General features: G+C 43.4%; 1 protein-coding gene across 1 annotated transcript; it reads right to left on the bottom strand.

The window, feature by feature from the left end:
- Positions 1 to 3,736: 3,736 nt before the first annotated feature.
- On the bottom strand, positions 3,737 to 20,975 carry LOC140469049 (ceroid-lipofuscinosis neuronal protein 6 homolog). Its single transcript, XM_072565260.1, has 7 exons — positions 20,568 to 20,975; positions 15,798 to 15,912; positions 14,305 to 14,403; positions 13,070 to 13,258; positions 11,926 to 11,981; positions 8,651 to 8,773; positions 3,737 to 5,508 (listed from the first exon to the last, which is right to left on the bottom strand). The coding sequence occupies exons 1-7, from the start codon at positions 20,615 to 20,617 to the stop codon at positions 5,238 to 5,240; spliced, it is 903 nt and encodes a 300-aa protein (XP_072421361.1). The 5' UTR covers positions 20,618 to 20,975; the 3' UTR covers positions 3,737 to 5,237.
- Positions 20,976 to 22,845: the final 1,870 nt, after the last annotated feature.

The following is a 22,845-nucleotide window of genomic DNA, read 5'->3' as shown; positions in this document are numbered from 1 at the left end:
AGGCAAGCCCCATGTGGACAGAGGAAGTGCTTTGGGGATACCCTCAAGGCCTCACTGGGAAGGTGTGGCATTCCCACTGACACCTAACAATCAGTGGCCCAAGACCATCAAAACTGGAGGAGGAGCATCCAGGAAGTTGTCAATCACATTGAGACTTGTCGTTGGGAATAAATGGAAGCCAGACGCAAACAGCGAAAGGAACGTGCTGCCACACCAGTCTCCACACACACCTTCCCATGACCACCACCTGCCCCAAGTGTAACAGAGTCACATCAGACTGTACAGTGAAAGAGAGGAATTTCATCTGTGGGGGGACCGCTAATAACTGATGAGTGGTACTCTCTACCACAGAGACAGGACATTCTTTGAAAAGGGAAAAGTGAATATGGGTATATTTAAATAAGAGATAGAGAGTGTAAAAATCATACTATCCTTCTCCAACCTCACTCCCCTCCACCTAGCTGGAAACTGCAATGGCCTGATACTAACCTTCCCTTTCCATTCATAGCCAGAGAATCATCTGATATGACTTATTTTTCTGTTGCTGCATCATTAAGTCTTGTATACTCCTGAGATCAATCTTTGCCCCTTCCCCTGTTCCTATTTCTTATCTTGGTACCACCTTTTGGTGACAGCATCTGAAATCACAAACTGCTCAGGAAAGCAGGGATTCTGAAAGCAGGAGCCTACAAGCAAGTCCGCCTAACATCTGACAGAGGGCAAATTTGGGAAGGTATTATTAAAGAAGCCAAAGCAGGATGGAATGATTACAATGAGGTCAGCCAGGTGGACCTCAAAGAACATGAGTTCCCTGACTGGGGCTGTTAACCTGATCCAATTAGGGAGCCCTGGCTGACAGATAAGGAATGCCAGGGGTAACTGGACTGTCTTGGATGTATTTGTTACTGCTACTTTTGTGATGACTGAAGGCTGGATTTGAGGTCTGTCCTCATTTCCTTGGAAACTGGTTGAATGGTGGGGTTTGGGGTTTGGCTTTACCGCTCCTCTCCCTTGTAAGCTGCTATTTCTCTGTATACAGCTGTTAATGTTAATTTTTTGTAAACTGTGTACTGTTTAATAAAATTTTAAAAAGCAGAGTAAAAAAAACAAAAAAGGAATGGCAGGGGCTCTGTTCACTCCCGGAGCTGGCTCAGATGGAACTGGATCAGTGTTGAGGACTCTCCATGTGTAAACACAGGGTGACTTGGTGATGGGATACCAGCCTCTAGAGAGTTATTTCATAGGGCACTTGGATTAGAGTCATGGAGTTGTATGGCATGAAAACATTGCTTTCAGTTCAACTTGTCCATGCTGACCAGATACCCTAGCCTGATCTAGTCCCATTTGCCAGCATTTGGCCCATATCCCTCTAAACCCCTTCCTATTCATGTATCCATCCAGATGCCTTTTAAATGTAGGCAACATTGTGGCTCAGTGGCTAGCATTGCTGCCTCACGGTGCCAGGGACCCGGTTCAATCCCAGCCTCTGGTGACTGTCTGTCTGTGTAGAGTTTGCACATTCTCCTCATGGCTGTGTGGGTTTGCTCTGGTTTCCTCCCACAGTCCAAAGATGTGCAGGTTAAGTGAATTGGCCATGCTAAATTGCCCATGGTGTTCAGGGATATGTAGGTTAGGTGCATTAGTCAGGGGTAAATGTAAGGTAGGGGGAAATGCATCTGGGTGGTTTACTCTTCGGAGTGTTGGTGTGGACCTGTAGGGACTCTATGGAATGTTGTAATTGTACCAGCCGCCACTGCTTCCTCTGGCAGCTGAATCCATTCATGCAGCAGCCTCTATGTGAAAAGGTTACCCCTTAGGTCCCTTTTAAATTTTTCCCCCTTTCACCTTAAACCGATGCCCTTTAGTTTTGGATTCTCCTAACCTGGGAAAAAAAAACCTTGACTAGTCACCCTATCCACAGCGCTTGTGATTTTATAAACCGCTAAGGTCCCCACTCAGCCTCCAATGCTTCAGGGAAAATAGCTCCAACCTACTCAGCTTTCCTCTATAAATCAAAGCCTCCAAACTGGACTATATCTTTGTAAATCTTTTATGAACCCCTTCAAATTTAACACTGTCTTTCCTATAGCAGGGAGACCAGAATTAAACGCAGCATTCCAAAAAGTGGCCTCACCAATATCCTGTACAGCCACAATGTGACATCCCAACTCCTATACTCAATGTCCTGACCAATGAAGGCAGACAGGCCAAATGCCTTCTTCACCACCCTGTCAACCTGAGACACCACTTTCAAGGGAACTATGAACCTGCACCCCTTGGTTCCTTTGTTCCACAAAACTCTGCAGAGACCTACCATTTAAGAAAGATGTGTGCCTAATGCATGCCATAATGGGGTAACACACCTGGAGTCTAAACTTCCCCTTGACTATGATACATTGCAGAAGAATACAGCAGCAGAAATCATTTGCAGCAAGTAATTAAGGAGGCAAATGGAATTTTATTGCAAGAAGATTGGAGTTGAAAAATAGAAACATCTTGCTACAATCATCTCGGATGCTGGTGAGGCTGCACCTCACGTACTGTGCACAGTTTTATCCTCATGTTTAGCAAAGATTTATTGACATGGGAGGCAGCTGAAGAAAGATTAACTAGGCAGATTCCTAGGAGCAAAGGGCTTGATTTATTAAGATTGGCTAAACACAGCCTTTCGTCAGGATTTCGAAGAATAAGGGATGGCCTTACTGATACATACAAGATTCTGAAGGGGCTTGACAGAGTAGGTGCTTCCATTAGTGGGGGAATATTGAACTTGGGGGCGTGATTATGGGGCCACATTCATTTCAAACTCAGATGCAAAGGAATTTCTTCTCCCAGACACTAATGAACGTCTGGAATTCTCTACCCCCAGAAAGGTGCGAATGCTAAATCTCTGAAAGTACTTAAAGAAAAGGGTCTATGCAATTTTGAAGTATCAGGGAACAGAGGGCTATGAGGAGCTGGCAGGAAAGACAAGTCGAAACCTGGGGCAAATCAGTTATAAACGTGATGAAAGGCATGGCAGGCTGGAAGGGCTGAATCACCCACTCCTGTTTCAATTTTTGTTCAAAATAGATCCGATCGCTATTCTGTTTATCATCTACCCTGAAAGATGGCAATGTCATAATTGATACCATCAGGCTAAAAACTAATGCTTATATTTTATGATTGGTGAGACAAATTAGTAAAACCACAAAGAATAAATAATTCAAGATATAAATAAACAGATAAATTAAAGACTGAATCAGCCCACAGGACTTAAATATCCTCTTTTAGAAGGAATTGCTCTCAGTTTGATCTTGTGAATACTTTTATGTAACAGTCATGTAAAGAATCCTTGCTAAGAGATTTAAGTACAGCTGGTACTGAATCGATCCAATGCATCACAATTCAAGTGAAGTATGGAATTTCAAGGGAAGTCCTCAATTTCTGGGTCTCCAATTGCCCGACAAAATAAAATTAGAGAATTATTGCATGGTATAGCCATGTGCAATCAGATACGTTGTGGCTCTCACACAATTAATACCATCAAAAAATTACACATTGAAATTTTCCAAGAAGAAAATCCTCCTTATCTGCTTGGATATCAGCTCAAACAATCTGGCCTATTTCTGGGATTGCATGCTCCAGTTTGAAGCTCAGTAAATAAATATACATCTTCCATTTTGATACATTTAAAAAATAATACATCATAAAGGATGGACCCATTTTGTATTTTGACACAGGACAAGAACTCCACTTTTGTCTCAGCTGTTTATTGTTTTTGGGACATGGATTAGCTGGGTGTAACAGGCCCTGAGAGGTCTCAGCCCATTGCGGAGATTAGCAACTTTCAGCATCTGGTCCTGAGAATTCAATTAGAATTGCGGATGAACAGAGTTTAACGTTCTGATTGTTTATCTGATTGCCATGGAGCATACTCGGTATTAAATCGCAGGTTCGACATTCTCAAGCAGTTCACATTTTTAGGGGAAAAAAAGCAGCACAAAGTGCAAAAACAAATCCTAGTAACAGAGTAAAGATGTGAATACATAAGATTAGTTTCCAAACAAGCCCAACAATACAGTGAGTGAACACATCAGGTAAATCTTTATTGGGTGTAATCGTGGTAGAGTCAGCTCTCCTGGTATTTTTCCTTCACACATTCATTCATAGGATGAAGGTGTTCCTGGCTAGGTCCGCATTTACTGTTCATCCTCAAGCACACAAAGGGCAGCAAAGAGTTACTGTTCTGGGTCTGGAGTCATATGGAGGCCAGACCAGCTCAGGATGGTGGACTTCCCTCCCAAAACCAGATGACACATTGAGTGGGTGACATGATTGTCATTAGACCAGCTTCATTCTAAACTATTGAATTCAAATTCTACATCTGCCACAGTAGGACTTGAACCCATGCTCCCAGATTATTAGCCTGGAATTGTGGATTGTCTGTGACAATGCCACTAAACTGCTACCTCCTCAAATTTACTTTCATCACTATTACTACCTCCCTTTTCAGACTATTACACACATTCAAGGTCTGGCTGTATATCTCTGCTCCTCTTACCATTGACTGCTTTAAACTATAATAAAGTAAACATGCTGTTGTATTGGTAACATCAGCAGGCAGAGACAATGATGGTTGAACAGGTTAGGGACTGTGTCACTAAATATCATCAACAGCAATTTCTGGCGTGAATGCATTAATTTCACAAGAGACCCTCAGTCACAGGATTACACAGCACCAAAAATGGCCATTTGACCCTTCCAGCTTGTGCTGGCTCTTTGGAAGAGGTATCCAAGAGTCTGACTGCCCCACTCATGCTCGGTGATATCCAGCCTGGAAATGCTCCTATCTCACTTACCATTAGCAGAAATGCAGCAGGGGTTGTGTCTACTCTCTCCTGAGTTGAGAAAGACTGCATTGGAAATTCGAGTGAGCCTGTTAAGGGTGGGGGTGAGAGGACGGAGAGGAGTGGTCCAGTGGCTTTCCCAAAGTACTTGGGCTAAACTGGAGTTATACAGCACTCAGTGCAAACTAGAAAGCAGCACAGAGCTGCCTCCTGGTGGGGATAGGAGTGCCTTACATCACTTGGCACAAACTATACTGCCACTATTTGCACCAATGCCTACCTGAAACTGCTGTGAATTGAAGTGTGGAGAGTACAACGGCACCCGAGAGAAGCACTCAACTATCAGTTACTTGGGGGGAGTTGGAGAGTTGACTAAAGCATCTTCAGAAGCATGACCCAGAAAAGGAGCTACGGTGTTTTCTTGATGTGCAGCGTATAATACGCCCAGGGCTCTGGAACGTACATGACTCCAGGGTACTTTTTTCGGAGAATTTTATCATTCCACAGGAAGGCAACCCAAGCAGAGATCAGGACCAGGGCAATACAGAAAGAGTAAAACAAGAATAGGCCATTACTGTCCATCACCAGTCCTTTACGTTTCTTGTGCATGACTGTTGCCATCATAGCAAAGGTGGTAAAGATATAGAGGACGAAGATCTGACCCTCAGTCACCAGATACCTAGAGAAAAAGGGTAAAGGCTAAACTATAACCTTCACTTAAAACCAGTTCCTCTGAGAATCTTACAAAGAACTTTAAATCAATCCCACCCTCCATCATTTAAACCTTCCCATCCTGAAGGTAGTAGATTGTGGTGTGGCTTAAATTCAATTGTGACATTAGGACAACTGGGAAAAAAAAAACAGTACAAGATACACTTAGAGTTGATACCATGAATTCTTCTTCCTATATAGGTGGTGGGACTGCAGTGAAGGGAGGAGACATTGTGACTCAGGAGTGATAACAGTAAACTGACGTAAGCTGGTTCTACATCTGTCCCGGTGACATTTTGAGAGAGTTGGAATACAAGTGCAGAGATGTCCTGCTGAGGCTGGTCAGACCACTTTTGGAATACCATGGACAGTTTTGGGCCTCATTTCTAAGGAATGATGTGCTGGCATTGGAGAGGTCCCAGAGGAGGTTCAAAATAATGATCCCAGGGATGAAGGGCTTGTCATATCAGGAGCAGTTGAGAACTCTGGGTCTGTACACAGTAGAGTTTAGAAGGATGAGGGCGAATCCGTCTGAAACTTGCAGAATAACGAGGGGCCTGGATAGAGTGGATGTGAAGAAGATGTTGCCACTAGGTTGTTTTTCAGACTGGAGGCCTGTGACCAGTGGAGTGCCAAAAGGATCAGTGCTGGGTCCACTACTTTTCATCGTTTATATAAACGATTTCGATGTGAACATATGAGTATAGTTAGTAAAGTTGCAGATGACACCAAAATTGGAGGTGTACTGGACAGCGAAGAAGGTTACGTCAGATTACAACAGGATCGTGATCAGATGGGCCAATGGGCTGAGGAGTGGCAAATGGCATTTAATTTAGATAAATACGAGGTACTGCATTTTGGAAAAGCAAATCTTAGCAGGACTTATACACTTAATGGTAAGGTCTTAGGGAGTGTTGCTGAACAAAGAGACCTTGGAGCACAGGTTCATACCTCCTTGAAAGTAGAGTCGCAGGTAGATAGGATAGTGAAGAATGCATTTGGTATGCTTTCCTTTATTGGTCAGAGTATTGAGTACAGGAGTTGGGAGGTTATGTTGTGGCTGTACAGGACATTGGTTAGGTCACTGTTGGAATATTGCGTGCAATTCTGGTCTCCTTCCTATCGGAAGGATGTTGTGATGCTTGAAAGGGTCTAAAAAAGATTTACAAGGATGTTGCCAGTGTTGAAGGATTTGAGGTATGAGGAGAGGTTGAATAGGCTGTGGCTGTTTTCCCTAGAGCGTCGGAGGCTGAGGGGGTGACCTTATAGAGGTTTATAAAATGATAAGGGCCATGGATAGGATAAATAAACAAAGACATTTCCCTGGGGTGGGGGAGTCCAGAACTCGAGGACGCAGGTTCAGGGTGAGAAGAGAAAGATATAAAAGAGACCTAAGGGGCAACTTTTTCATGCAGAGGATGGTACGTGTATGGAATGAGCTGCCAGAGGAAGTAGTGGAAGCTGGTACAATGGCAACATTTAAAAGGCATCTGGATGAGTATATGGATAGGAAGGGTTTGGAGGGATATGGGCAGGGTGCTGGCAAGTGGGACTAGATTGAGGTTGGCATATCTGGTCAGCATGGATGAGTTGGACTGAAGGGTCTGTTTCTGTGCTGTACATCTCTATGACCCAAGGGCATTGCCTTGCAGTTAGGGATGACCCTTTAGAACTGGGATGAGGAGCAATTTCTTCAGCCAGAGGGTGGGGAATTTACAGAATTCATTGCAGCAGAAGTCTGTGGAGGCCCAGGCACTGAGTGTATTTAAGACAGAAATAGATTGGTTCTTGATTAGTGGGGAGATCAAGGGAGAAGGCAGGAGAATGGGGTTTAGAAATATACCAACCATGATTGAATAGGGAAACAGACTCGATGGGCCGAATGGCCTAATTTTGCTCCTATATCTTATGGTCTTTGGGAATAAATTTCAGCCCCACGAAATGAGTGAAGAAAAGCTCTTGGAATCATTTAAGGATCAACTGGATGCAGGGACTGGGAGACTGAAAACCCCTCAAGATGGACTTAATAGATCTTCTGCAGTCATCTTGTGACACTGTCAGTATTCAGTCAATTGACTATGCTGTTAGTCTGAACAGTGAGACTGCAAACTTCAGTGTGCTATTTGACTAAGGGGTTATCACACCTCGCCCATCCTGAAGCAACGTCCTACAGTTACAGTGTAATCAGGGGATCACTAGGTATATTTTTCCTCCACACCTTTATTGCTGGGACATGGTCACCAATGGAAAAGTTGACCTTCATCACCCATTCCCAGATGCCCTGAGAAGGTGGTGTGACCCACCGTTTGGTTGGCATAAGGTTAGAAAGCTGATACAAGCCAATGGCTTGCCAAGCTACTTCCACAAACAATGAAAGCTATGGGAGTAAAGTCATGTATAGGCCAGACTGGGTAGGGCTGGTAGGTTTGCCTTTAAGTTGAACTGGTTGTGAACAGTTGACACCATTATGGTTTTTTTTCTTAAACTGAGGCTACTTTCTTTCTAGAAATAGTTATTTTGTCAAAACAAACTGAACTTGAACTGCAAACGCGAGTTTATGAACTGTCATTCTCTAGACTATGGCTGGAAATTTGAGTGACTCAAGCAGCAACATAACTACCTCATTACTGGACAGGTACCTCTAGAACGGATCATGGTGATATTTAGGACTACAGTAAATCTGGAATTAAAGTAGTGCTTTTCTAGACAGGTGGGTTTCTCCAGCTTCACAGCTAATTAAGTACTTTCATGGTATAGTCACTGTTCTAATGTTGGAAACACAGCAGCCAAAATGCATACAGCAAGATCCCAAAGGGGATAATCATCAGATAATGTTTTGAATGAAGTGTAAATATCATCCATGATATTCCCTCCTTTGAAACCGTGGCGTGGGATATTTTGCATCCACCTGAGCAGGTAGATGGAGCCCTTGGTTTAATGTCACTTCAGACAGTGCAGCACTCTCTCAGGCATGCACTGATGAAGCACTCTTGATTTTTGTGCTGAAGTCCCAGGGTGGGACTTGCCCCCAGAATATGCCGTTCCCTGAAACTAAAGACTGAAAGACCAAGTTGTGGTGATTCTTTGTTAAACACTTGCTCGTCTCTTACCAGTAATACAGGCTACTTGGTCCAAGCAGCAGCCATGCTGACAGGGGCATTCTGCTGTCTCTGCTACAGCGAGTGAAGCAGCCAGTGAAATACAGGCTGAAAATGATGAAGAAGGGAACATACCTGAGGCACAAAAATCAACACAACACAAGAATTAGTCAACCCAGCTTATCCTCATACCCCTGGAACCAAGTAACAGCTTGAACTGCAGTCTCACAAATATGCGCAATAATTACTCAGACATCATGGATTGAGAGGTAGTAAAAGGTTCTTTGCAACATCAGACTGGTTTTTTTTTTACATAGAATCCCTACAATGTGGAAACAGTCCCTTCGGCCCAACAAATCCACACCAACCCTCCGAACAGTAACCCACCCAGTTCCCATACCCTATATTTACCCCTGTCTAATGCACCTAACACTATGGGCAATTTAGCATGGCTAATTCATCTAACCTGCATGTCTTTGGACTGTGGGAGGAAACCGGAGTACCCGGAGGAAACCCACACAAATGCAAGGAGAGCATGCAAACTCCACACAGACAGTCACCCAAGGCTGGAATTGAACCCAGGTCTCTGGTGACATGAGGCAGCAGTGCTAACCACTAAGCCACCGTGCTGCTTTATGAAGGAGTTAGAAATCACCTGGCAGGGACAATGTTTTCACACAAGTTGGTAGTCATGGCAGGATCTTTAAACATGGGATACTGCATATTTTTGTTGCTCCAATCCAATTTTCATTTAGTATGCACAAAAAACACTGACAATCATGCGCTCTCAAATGAGAATTCATTTGTCTAACAATGCACACAAACTGTATACATGTATATATATATTTTTAAAATACATGTATACACACACAATTTGATTAATTGTTGCAACATGCACCCAAGTACAGTGAAAAGTTTTGTTTTGTGTGCAGTACAAGCAGATCATAGCAAACAAAGATCATGGGTGATTGAACAGAGCGAGGAATATAAAGTTACAGTTGCAAAGATGGTGCTCAAAAAGCAAGATCAACATCTCTCTCTCACACAGACACAGGCACACACAACTTTCCAGCAATTAAGGATAATTACTGGACAATTTTATTTTCTCCTCTTTGAGATCAATGGGAAAAACTCATTTAACACAGACTAGAGTCAAAGGTGAGTCCTTCCCTGAACTAATAGGAATGCTGCAGTTTCCCAGGACCCCCCTGAACTAATAGGAATGCTGCAGTTTCCCAGGACCCCCCCTCACGATCCCCCCAGCAGTGACTAATAACAAAATAACTGTGTTGCAGAATACAGATGAGCAAAGGAGGTTATTAAAGCTAAATAACAGGTAAAACAAAAAAAGTGTTTGCCCTTTACTTTCACAGAGAACAGCTTCACTCAATGTTTTTTTTTAAAGAAACAAGAAAAGGACTCTGTGCTTCCAAGAAAAATGCCTAAATTACTGACTCCACTTCAAATAAAACAATTAAATCCAGGTAAATAATAGATTACACACCTACAAGAGAAACAATACTTTGTCAATGACCCAGCCCATCTGTGTTTCATTGACACCATAGCCAGGGCACTGCCTATCAGTTGTGTCTGAATTTTGCACTCAAGCAGAAAAAAGGTAATATGTTGCATGCAATCATACTTCACTAGGTTGATGTATGTTCATCTCAGCGCGCACCACAATGTTATCCATATTACAAGATGTGCCCCTTTTGCTGTTGTGAAACTAGATCTCAGAGGAAGAAAGGAATGAGAGGGGGAGGGTGGGAGACAGTCCGAGAGCAAGAATGAGCTTAGTGGAGGGTGAAGAGGGCTGAGTGCCAGCTCATAAGCTTAAATGAAATGCTTCACTTGATAGTTAATCCCAAGTTTCATACAATGTCATCAAAAGTTAATGAATCTGTATAGATTTGCTCTATTCAACTTCCTGCAGCGATACTGCATTGAAATGAGATCAGGCATTTTAACAATATCTTGCATCCAATGAAACAGTTGGAACTACAGTGTTACAGCATTTCAGACACTGCACTGCGGAGAATGTAGAATTAGAGGATAAACTCAATATGGAGCACACTCTCTCACTCAACTGGCATGGTCTGACTAGAGATTGTTATTACCCCTCAGTTTTATCCACCCCCAGCTTTTCTCTGGTTACGAGCAGCTGACTAGTCGAGTCCTGAAGGAGTTGATTCAAAGATGAACCAAATGACCCAGTTACCATCCTTCGTGTAAAAACTGAAAGAACTGCGGATGCTGTAACTCAAACTAAAACAGATGTTGCTGGAAAAGCTCAGCAGGCCTGGCACCATCTGTGGAGAGAAATCAGAGTTAATGTTTTGGGTCCAGTGACCCTTCCTCAGAACTGATGGTAGCTGGGAAAATGTCAACTTATACGAAGAAGGTGGAATGGGGGTTTATAAGGAGTAACCGATAGGTGGGAATAGAGCCCAAAAAGAGAGAACAGTTGGAGAGACAAAGAAGTCGATAACAATCTGGTTGGGAGGGTGAATAGCTGTTAATGGAGACTGTTCGGGGCTAACAATAGGTAGTGTATAATGGCATACACCTATCACATAAGTGTGTAGTGCTGGAAAAACACAGCAGGTCAGGCAGCATCTGAGTCGACGGTTCAGATGTAACTCCTTGATGAAGGGCTTATGCCTGAAATGCCAGCTCTCTTGCTCCGTGGCTGGTTTCTGACCTGCTGTGCTTTTCCAGTGCCACATGTTTTGACTCTGTAGAACTTGTTTTCTCCTTGTTATCACATAGTCTGCCATTAACGTTACTCACCCTCCCAACCAGAATGTTACCAACTTCTTTGTCTGTTCAACTCTTTTTTTCTCTCTATCTCCACCTATCGTTTACTCCTTACCTCCCCCATCTTCTTCATATAAACCAACATTTTCCTAGCTACCATCAGTCTAAGGAACGGTCACCAGACCAGAAACATTAACTCTGATTTCTCTTCACAGATGCAGCCAGACCTGCTGAGCTTTTCCAGCAACATCTGTTTTTGTCCATCCTTCATGTATAGGACTGAGGCACTGAGTGACCAGAGAGAGCAACTTCATTCTCGAGTAGGTCCAAATGTCATTGGAGGAGGAAGTCCACTCACTACCCATTCTCTAATCCAGGAGGGACCTGTCAACAGCTGGGAACACTGACTGAGCGTCTGCTCAGAGGAAACACAACAACAGGATGTATGTTCAGCCACTGAGCCAGCAGGGCTGACTTTGGCTGCCTCCTGTACACTGATGGAGAAAAAGAATATCTTTCAATTTACTTACCACATCAAGTGGCCTAAGGATTCATCATAGTAATACAGCAGCTCAAACGAGTCAATCTGTGGATTTAAACAAAAGAAACAATAACTTTGCCAATGACCCAGCCCATCTGTGTTTCTTTGACACCATAGCCAGGCCAATGCCTCACAGTTGTGTATGAATTTTGTACTCAAGCTGACTGCTGACCGAGAATGCACCAAGCCTTCAGCATCACATAGCTCTGTTCCAGAGCAGCCTGGTACAGTGCATTGTGAAGATCCCTCTTCCCTGACCTTGTACTCATCTCAGGAGATCAACTCCATTGATGCACCACTCTTCATGTCCTTCACAAGATACTCCGAGACATTCCTGAGTGAGATTACTGACATAGATTAATGCCAATTGTGCACTCAGGACACTCGACAGAACTGGACTGAGACTGAACTCATTTTTCACTATTCTGATTAGTCTGAGAAGGGTTAACTCTGTTCCTTTCACCACAGATTCTGCCTGATATTTTTAGCATTCTTTTTCCCCTACTGGGGCCTTAAAGCTACTTCCAGTTCAACAACAATGACATGCATTCATGTAGCACCTTTAAAGCAGTAAACCATCCAAAGATCCTTCACAAAGCGATACCAAGCAAAATCAGAGTGCCACGTAGAGAACTATTCAGACAGGTGATTAAAAGCTTGATCAAAGTGATAGATTTTTAAAAAGGTGCATCTCAAAAAGGAGGAGGGAACTGGATATGTTTAGGAAGGGCTTGCTGAATCTAATGTAGACAGGGTGTGATGGAGGTTAGCCTCCTAGATGTGACCTCAGTACTCACATCTTAGTGTTTCTGCTAAGAGGTTGGACCTTGGACTACTCAGAGCATGTTGCTCTGTAGCCTTGTCATTATTCAGCGTAACAATAAAACAGTTTAACAATTACTAAGAAGTCTGGTTTGAGCTTGTAACAAGTCCTGAAGAACGAACACATGATCAAACACCTCAGACCCTGAATGCTGAAGCACACCTGTCAATGATGAAGCAATGAAAATCAGGGACATGAAAGTGATAAAAAGACTAGGTCAAACTCACTGCATATCCCTATGCCCTTGACCAAGCTGAACTTGCATGGGTTTCATTAGAGCGAAAGCATTTTTCAATGTGATGGTCCTTACCAATGTTTCTGGCTTCAAGTCCTTCATAATTGGGTTTTCACGCACAGACAAGTGGAGTTGGTAGCCACTTAAAATCAGACGATGATTCACTGAATCGCCAACCAGGTGAATGCTTGCTCCCATAACGAACGTTATTATACAGATGTACACAGCTGAGATAGGGAGTGTCTTGGGAGAACGTTCAATAAGCTGCAAAGATATTCAAGATTGAGTGAATATTAAAGTGTTCTGGAAATAAGTCCTTGAGTGCTCAATGAATTTTTTGATCACCTGTTCTGGTCTTCAACGTGCCTATTTCTCCTCTTTCTGTAAGGGGCTACAGTTCCACACAGGAGGCCTTGTGGGACCTGGGGTTGGGTCCCTACCTCAGTGCCAGGAGCTCCAGGATTGATCCTATTCCAGGACTAGTTAGCAATGGAATGCACTTCCAGGATATAGCCAACCAGTTTGAGGAGCAGGCTGTAAATCCCTCCCAGCGGCCCGATGGCAAGTTGTTAAGAGCAGGAGAGTTTCCTAATCAGCCATCTTGCAGAAGGCAATGGCAAACCACTGCAGTAATTTGTGTAAAGGCCAGTCCATAGGAAATTCATGACCTGCTACTGAGAAATTAGGACCGGATGAAAGGCAGACTGTTTGATTCAGAATGGTTGCAGGCTGCATGTGTCAGCCTGAGTTCTGGGCATCAGCAAGCTATTCAACTATGTATGGCAACACAGGGAAGTCTGATCTTGGCCTCACCCTCCTATGAGCTTTAAATTCACTGGGAGGCAGTCAGCACGCGGCTGTGTGGTCTCCCTCGTAACAGACCAATTGGCAAAACCAATACAACCAGGGTTTGTTCCTGAAGGGTTATGCCCGAAATGTTGACCTCTGCATCTCCTGATGCTTCCTGGCTTTCGGGTTTTCCAGCCTTCTGCTTGTCTACACAGGGTTTGGTCACATGGCAAACACTACCTTTCTATTGTGTTAACATTTTAGCAGGCTTGCTGGTCCTTCTCCACCAACACAAGGATCTCAAATATTCGAGGGAAAACAACCCATTAACAGTCACAGCATCTCAAGGGTCAACCCTTGATGCAAAATTCACAGCAAAGATCAGGAATCAAAGTTGGAAGTTTTGAGCTCAGCTCCACGCTTGGTGCTGCACTTGGCCATGAGGCCACAGAGATGGATTCACTGGGGACACTAAGAGACGCAATTGCAATCTCTGTGACTGATAAAAGCAAAGGTCTTACCTTAAGGAGGAGGAAAGGTGTGATGATGTTGTAGGCCATGTGAAAATAATCACCGACACTTGGTTTACTCAATGGAAACCACTCGACTGGAAGAACAATCTACAGATGAGCACACAGTAGACCTGATCAGTTTCAATTGGGTAAAATGGCACAGATAGTGTAAATGGAGACACCTCCTGCCCTTCAACACAATCCCATCCCCATGACTCTCCTCCCCTGCTGATGGGCTCCCGAGTACAACTTGCCACAAAAGACACTTCTCCGGTGTTAAACTAGACAGTGTTCATTTAACATGGAGCCACTGTTACAACACGGGGTAAACCTTCCTGCTTATCTTCAACCAGCAATACAGAAAAGATTTATCCCATGCAGTAATCTGTGAAATTTCAAGTGGCTAAGAACTATTTAAAATAAAAATTAACAAATTTATTTCTTAAAGTATAACAGAGAATAATTAACTAACAACTATTTTCATTTCCTTCCTCTAACCTATCTTTTTCTCTTCCCTCTACAATATTGGTCCAATAAAAATCCTGATTAAGATTTACAAAACAAAACTTATCTCAAAACCAGGCAGTTTTTGGTTCTTCACTGTATTGCTGTCTTCTTTTCTTCTTCTTGGGAATTTTGCTTCACAGGTTGAAGAGAGCTATTTTTCAGGTGGTTTTTACATGCTAGTGGCTTGGCAGTTCCCCTCCCAACTGTTCCAATTTTTCCTGGACTTAAGTATCGGATTGTGTAATTGGCTTTTAAGATTGCCAATCTACTAAATTCAAACTTGATTGGAATTTAGTCTTTTTTGAGGGGTATAATATAAACGGATTGGGTGAATTCAAATTTGTTTTTGTCGCATAGCTCACTCAGCAAGTGCTATCTGTTCTGAACCAAATGTTACGTTGTCAATTCTCCAGCATTCAGTGTGCTTGCCAAGTCCTTCACTCTCTTAAAGGTACAGTGTACTTCTACACTTTCATAACACCATTTTAGAAAATACACCCAGTGTTGACAGAGTGTACACTTTCCTGAAGGACAAGGTACAACCTTCAGCATTGAAACAGACCATTTAGCCCACATGGCTCATACTAGTGTCTGCTCGACACAAACCCCTTATTGTTACTCATTAGCATTTCCTTCTACCTCTTTGACCTCATGATTTTCTAGTTCCCTCTTCACACTCTTAAGTTCTATGACTCTTGGTACACATTCTGACTGCTGTCTGGACAATTCTCCCGAATTCCCTTTTAATTTTATCAGTGACTGTTTAATGTTGATGGTCTCCAGCTCTGGTCTCCCCCACAAGTGGAAACATCATCTCTCCATCTATTGTGAACCAAACCTTTTCATAACAGTAAGGCCTCTATCGAGGCACCTCTCAGCCTTCTCTTATCTAGTGGAAACAGCATCAGCCTTGGGTTTCTGGGTAGTGACTGGGCACATTTTCCAAGTCTCGTGATTACATTCAGTTTAATATCACTCGTTAACTTAGGACTCACCATCGCAATTGGACGGCCAAAATCCAGGATCCAGTTTTGCACTGTGAAATAAAACCAAAGGTCCAGGTGGAACTGAGGCTTTTTGTCCAGGACCTCAGACTCATTTCCTACATTCCTACAAAATAACAATGACAAAGCGGTTTACTCTTAACCTCCTGCTGCTCTTCTGAAATATCATTGAGACATATTCCACCCTTGGCTCTGACCATTTGCGCTTATCTCCAGCAATATCTCACTTGTAAAACATGGAGTGATATATGTTGGGAGGAGGAATCAGAGGATAAAGAGATGTAAAACATGAAAAGCAATTGTGGGGTGTGTTGTGGTCTGATTCCTCCAGCCTGTGCTGTGTTAACAATTTCAGATGGGGTGTCAGAGTCTGATCTTCGGGATGAGAGATAAACTGAAGAAAGCTATGGGACAAAGGAGTACTTAGGGGAAACCTCATTACACTAGAACTTGTAAGAGTGTAGGTTAACAGTGGTGGAAGCAACATCTGCAACTGCTTTCAAAAGGAAAGCTGATATAGGCTTTGAAATTAAACTATCTGGACAAGAGGCCCCAGGAATTAACTCAAACAATCGCGACCTCGGGCTGCATGCTATGGTACGTTTCACGGATGTGGAGTTTGCTAATTTTTAGATATCAGAAACAAATGATGGATCTGTTCTGTAATTTTCAAAAAAGTGTCCAATGCCCATTTGTATCATGAATAATATACATGAATCCTCTAATCTCACTGAGGTTTGTTAACCTTTCATCTCAAGTACTGTGGCCAAGCAGAGCTCGAAGCACTTAGTTGAGACACTCTTTCAGTTGCCGATATTTACAGAAATCACTCGACTACTAGTCCACACAGATCAGAAGCTTTGCAGTTCCAAATCACATTCATAAACGGAAAGTGCTGCAGATGCTGGAAATCTGAAATAAAAACAAAGTTCTGGAAAATCTCCACAGGTCTGGCAAGGTCTGCAGAGAAAGAAAGTCATCATTTCAAATCTAAAATGACTTTGCAAAGAGATGCTGCAAGGCCAGCGGAGCTTTTTCCAATCTTTTTATCACATTAGGCTAGCTAATCTCAGCTAGGACAGTAACATTAGGAACCAGACCCCAGCTGGAAGTGGACATACAGGTTGGGCTGAGATCAATTGCAGAATTTGCCAAAGTTGACGGCAGAGCTGAAGGGGATAGGTCAATTCTCCACTCACACTGCTGTGAGTCAGCATTGTTTCCACTGCAACCGGTTTAATTTTAAAGTTTCAGGTGGTATCTCCATGTGGTCCCCAGCTCAATCTTTATCCCTCATCATTCTCCATCCTACCGAGTTGAGCAAATTTTGAAACCAACACACCCATGCTTCAAGGCAGCCAAAATCTAGCCGTGTCACTGTTTATATAAAGACTGACCATGTAGGCAAAGAGTTCCAAGGGCCTGTAGAACTGCCATTTAGCAGTGCAACCTTCAAGATAAGAAGGAAACAATTTCAGGTAATAAGTGCAGTGCATCTTTGTCACAGATTTCCACTTTCGGTAACAATTCTGGAGTAAGAATCTGTCTGCTCTATTTTTGTAGTCACATGACAATCTCATCATCACTGCTTACATCACAAAGGTTAAATCATTATCATTCCTGTCATGTTCATTGTCCACAAACATTCACTGAAAGTAAGTCACGTTTAAGAGTTTAAAACCTATTAATAAGTAGTATGCAAGTTATAAATAAGTAGTGAGCTTTAGCTGTTTGAGAAAGACTGGATATTCTTTTCTGGCATTTAAAAGTCATTGGTTTCCACATTATTTCATTCCCCAGTGGCTTAAGAGAATAGACTCCTTGCAATTGGCTCTTTGTTTAGTTCCGAATTAGCTAAGCTCTGTAGGGACAACCAGAGCATTCTTCACGAATTTTTACAATGATAAATGAATCTGACAAGCTAAAATGAACAGGACTGAGTACAAACAAAACATCATTGAACTTCATTCTCCTTTTCAAAAAGTCAAAACAATAAAAACACTTTTCCCATGCTACCTTTCAAATTGCAATTGATTCTTGCTCACCTTATTTGGCAACGTTACTGTAAACTGTCAAATAGTTGCATTCCCCTAGCACCCTCAGACTGCTGAGCTAAGCCCAAACTGCCAATGTGAATCATCAATGAGAGATTCCTGGCCCCAGAACTGTCCAAAGGGACCAAGAACAACTGGCCAAGTTTCACCCCCAAAGTGTAGCAGTTAATCAAGCCCAATTCCCCTCTTCCAGGGGAATATAAAAGCTGTCAGGATGTAAATCATACAAAATGCACATATTTTTTGGACGTTAACACTTTGCTTAGTCAGTGGCCAAGCTAGAAGAACCCTTGATATTCGGGTCACTACATTCCCCAGGTATTAGAAACACTGAAACCTTCAAACCTGCTTCATCGAAATGGCTAATCGTCCAACTCAGTCCCCTGTTCCCACTTTCACCCCATTCCCTTTGAGCTCTTTAGCCCCCAAAACTATATGTAACATCATTCAACAGGAAAGGAATATTGCAGTGCTCTGTAAATGTTTCTGATATTATCCACACAAATACATATGTGCTGAGAAACCAGCTGCCATTCACCCATTTTAACCTTGAATGTATTGTTAGCAAGACAGAGGATTCCAAAATTACAATACAGTGTGGAGAGCTTCATTTATATCATGAGTCAGCCGGATACATTTACCAGCATAATTCTACTAGTAGCTTTCACTCGAGTGGGATCAATGTCCGTGGGGCTTTTACACGAGTGGTTACATGGCTGTTAAACCACTTGAGGATTGATAAAGGTGAGTGCCAGTTGGCTAGATTTCTGCTGGAAAAGCAAACTGAACTATAGCGAGCAAATTTACTCAATGGTAAATGGGCATAACTAACACTTGCAGTAGTAGCCTTAATTAACCGAAGCATAATTGATCTGGCTTAACACAGAGAAGTGAAATCATCAGAACATTGTCAGGGTAGATGCTGAGAAGATGTTTCCCTTGAGGTTGGGGGCAATCTAGAATTAGGGACATAGTTTCAGAGTATGTCATCTCAGACAGGAGGGTCCCAGAGGATTATTAATCTTAGGAGTTCACCACCTGAGAACAGTGAAGGCTCAGTCAAAGAACATATTCAAGGCTGCGTTAGACTGATTTTTGATCTACAAAAAGCAGAGGAGACAGGCAAGAAAGGAGTCAAGAGCACAATCAGATTAGCCATAGTTTTTTTGACTGGGGGAAAATCAGGCTTGTGGGGGTCAACCAGTCTATTCCTGCAAATTTTCATGTTTTTGAATCACTGAAAATACACTTAAGGTATACCAGGAGCTGAATAAAAGAGTAAACAGAGTAATTCTCATTCCTTTAATCTCTAGAGATCAACACTTATTTTTTCTTCCCTCGTGTATTATTTTATTTATTTATGATTTCTAGCATCTGTAGTGGCTCCCACACTTGAATAGCTGAGACACCGAATACTTGGGCTTCCCCATAAACAACGATCACAAAGAGCCAGGGAGGGAGTGAACAGAGGTGCAACGTGGAGGAAGTGAGGACTAGAGGTGCTGAAGATCTGATACAAAAAGTGTGGTGCAGGAATAGTCCTGATGAAGAGTTCATGCTCGAAACATTGACTCTCCTGCTCCTCAGATGCTGCCTGACCAGAGATGGCAGAATCGGTCTCAGGTGACATTACCACAGGAGCTGTACAGCATTAACTAAGTACCCATTATGCAGCCTGCCCAGTTCTGTCTCTCTGAACAGGCCATTATCTGTTGCTTTCAAGAAAAGCCAACTTTATCCCCAGCATCACAGGAAAAGTGAAAAACACTAACACTGCCAGCATCATTATTCCCGCTTTTATCCCATTCTTAGCAAAACGTGCGAGTTGCACATTGTGAAGGGAGTAGAAAAATTGATTTTTAAAAAAGCACAGAAATAAATCCTGTTTCTGAGCTGAATTGATGTCACTGCCACTGTTTTTGTAAGCAGCCCATACTAAGTTATTTTTCCAGAAATGGGAATTAACATTTGGAGGATTCTACTGGTGCAGTGGAGTTTAACTCTGCAACAAAGATTAAACATTGTCATTATGGGCTAGCTTTCTTTGAAATCAGATAGAGATTTCATGACCCACTTTTGGACTTCAGCATAAAGAACTAGGCTTACATCAAGTTTCGAGAAGATTTGTAGCTCAGGCTGAGGTTCTGGATGTCGGTTTGCTCGCTGTAAATCAAGGGCATGACTGAGGGAGTGCCGCACTGTCAGAGGGTCAGTGGTGAGGGAGTGCTGCACGGAGAGGTACCACCTTTCAGGAGTAGCAGTAAATATTAAGATCCCCAAGATGAGGTGGGGAAAGGAATTGCCCCTGTCAGTTATGAAGCAGACCTGGGATGTTCTGTCTCGTTCACTGGGCCAATATTTATCCCTCAAACAACAACCCCCCTCCCCCAACCACACACAAAACAGATTGTCTGCTTGTTGCTACGTTATGGGAGCTTCCTGTGCACTATTTGGCGCTTCTTTCAACAGTGAGGTTACACTCCAGAACTTCAAGGAGTGTAAAGCACTTGGGAACATCCTGGGGTCGCGTCGATGCAAAGGGGGTTTAAAAAGAGAGAGAGAGAGAGACGGAGAGGGCGAAGTATTGTAGAAGGAAACAAATTCAAACATCTATTTCTCAGAGTTGGCAGGCCTGCAAGCAGCCGTGGCCCTTCCAACAAAACAGAACAGCAAAGAGTACAATGTGAGCTGGTATAAACGACCAAACCTGGGGACGAAGAGGGGAGTTTGCACAGGAGATTGCTGTCGCTTCCGCATGTTTTTTGGGGTTGAGTCTCTTGTCTGCTCTTTCCCTTTTGTGTTTCCTCTGCAAAAGGCTCCCTTCCACCGAGAGGTAGAGTTTTGTCCCGGTCCAGCTTCCAGCGACAGCAGATCAAGAAGCCCGGACCCAGTCACTGTAATGTGACCGAGCGGCAGCGCAGCTACAGCAGCGAGGAGGAGCAGGAGCTCTGGGCACCTCCTGCCTTACGCTGTCTACATCCACACTCATTTACTGATTCCCACGGTTTGGGAGAGGGACGAAGAAAGGTTTTGTAACAGCAGAAACCCGGTTTGGCCACACTCCAGAGACACTCCTCTCTGTGAACGCCCAAATCCTGATCAGCAGCCTGCGTTCCTGTAGCGCCTTGAACTTTCAGGAGGAAACATCCCAAATCTCTTCACAAAGTGAAGCACCCGGTTACGTATAAGGTCGTAATTGGACAGATGGCCCCAAAAAGGTCAACTTGAGAAAAATTTTTTGGGAGACCAACTCAATTAACTGTCCCTTTCCCAAGGAGAAAGTGAGGACTGCGGATGCTGGAGATCAGAGCTGAAAATGTGTTGCTGGAAAAGCGCAGCAGGTCAGGCAGCATCCAAGGAGCAGGAGAATCGACGTTTCGGGCATGAGCCCTTCCTGAAGAAGGGCTTATGTCCGAAATGTCGATTCTCCTCTTCCTTGGATGCTGCCTGACCTGCTGTCCCTTTCCCAACCCAAGACTATATCACTGAGAAGGACAGCAGATAAAAGGGAACACCACCGTCTGCAAGTTCCCCACCAAATCACTCACCATCCTGGCTTGGAAATATCACCGTTTCCTTCAATGTCACTGGGTCAAAATCCTAGACCTACAGAACATGGACTGCAGAGGTTTAAGAAGGCTCCTCACCGTCACCTTCTCAAGAGCAACTAGAGATTGGCAATACACGCTGGCCTATTGAGTGAATGAGAAAAAGCAAGTCCGAGAACTACAAGGCTCAGTTGGAGAGACATTAGACTAGTAGCTAACTGGTTGAAATCAGTGTTACTCAGAGACCAGCATTAGGTCAGTAGAGAACTATGATTGAGGGGCTGCAAAGATTGGAGATGAAAATATTTGAATCTAGTGTGAACTCATATCCTTTGATCTTTCTCACCATTGGAAGTAATAAGTCAGCACCTTTTTCCCATTGGCTTTCCTGATATTATAGTCTTTAACTGGACATTAAGTGAGGATTAGTTTCTGTTCAGCTGTGACGCCTCTCCTAGTGGAATAGATTACTAAACTCACATATTGAATCATTAACAGGGGTGTGGCAGGAATTGACATGTTTTGAACCTGCAAAATGTCCCTCTTTCATGAAACAGTACCCAGGTGGCTGTGAGCTTCATTTAGTACCTGAATGTCATGTGCTTGGGTGACAGGCATCAGAAGTGTTTGCTGCCTCTGCAAGCTGTGCATGGTAACATTGATGGGAGAGAGTTTATGATGAGGGGGACATTCGGGGCAAGAGAATAAACTGGGAGGTGCGTAATAAATTAATGAAGGTGATAAGTTTGCTCGCGAGCTGGTAGATTTGTTCTCAGACGTTTCATCACCATGCTTGGTAACATCATCAGTGAGCCTCTGTTGAAGCGCTGGTGTTCTGCCCCCTTTCTATTTATGTGTGTTGGTCTGTTATAGTGGGTGATAACATTTCCAGTTCTTTTTCTGAGAAGTTGGTAAATGGGGTCCAAATCGATATGTTTGTTCATGGAGTTCCGGGTTGAATGCCAGGTCTCTAGGAATTCCTGTGCATGTCTTTGTTTAGCCTGTCCCAGGATGGATATATTGTCTCAGTCAAACTGGTTTCCCTCATCATCAGTGTGCATGTATACTACTGATAGTTGGTCATGTCTTTTGGTGGCTGCTTGGTGCTCATGTATCTTTGTATCCCGATAAGCGCAGTCCGCCAATTAGATTAGATTAGATTACTTACAGTGTGGAAACAGGCCCTTCGGCCCAACAAGTCCACACCGCCCCACCAAAGCGCAACCCACCCATACCCCTACATCTACCCCTTACCTAATACTACGGGCAATTTAGCATGGCCAATTCACCTGACCTGCACATCTTTGGAGCGTGGGAGGAAACCGGAGCACCCGGAGGAAACCCACGCAGACACGGGGAGAATGTGCAAACTCCACACAGAGAATCGCCTGAGGCGGGAATTGAACCCAGGTCTTTGGCGCTGTGAGGCAGTAGTGC

The sequence above is a fragment of the Chiloscyllium punctatum genome, chromosome 48, assembly GCF_047496795.1.
Source record: "Chiloscyllium punctatum isolate Juve2018m chromosome 48, sChiPun1.3, whole genome shotgun sequence".
Classification (NCBI taxonomy): Eukaryota; Metazoa; Chordata; class Chondrichthyes; order Orectolobiformes; family Hemiscylliidae; genus Chiloscyllium; species Chiloscyllium punctatum.
This window is presented reverse-complemented; position numbering and strand designations above follow the sequence as displayed.

Bases quoted from the DNA above. Each gene is read 5' to 3' on its own strand.
- LOC140469049 (XM_072565260.1), bottom strand. From the start codon at position 20,617: ATGCGGAAGCGACAGCAATCTCCTGTGCAAACTCCCCTCTTCGTCCCC. The intron at 14,404-15,797 runs GTGAGTCCTAAG...GCTCATCTGTAG, and splicing joins TTGGCCGTCCAATTGCGATG to ATTGTTCTTCCAGTCGAGTG. The intron at 13,259-14,304 runs GTAAGACCTTTG...ATATCTTTGCAG, and splicing joins CACCTTTCCTCCTCCTTAAG to CTTATTGAACGTTCTCCCAA.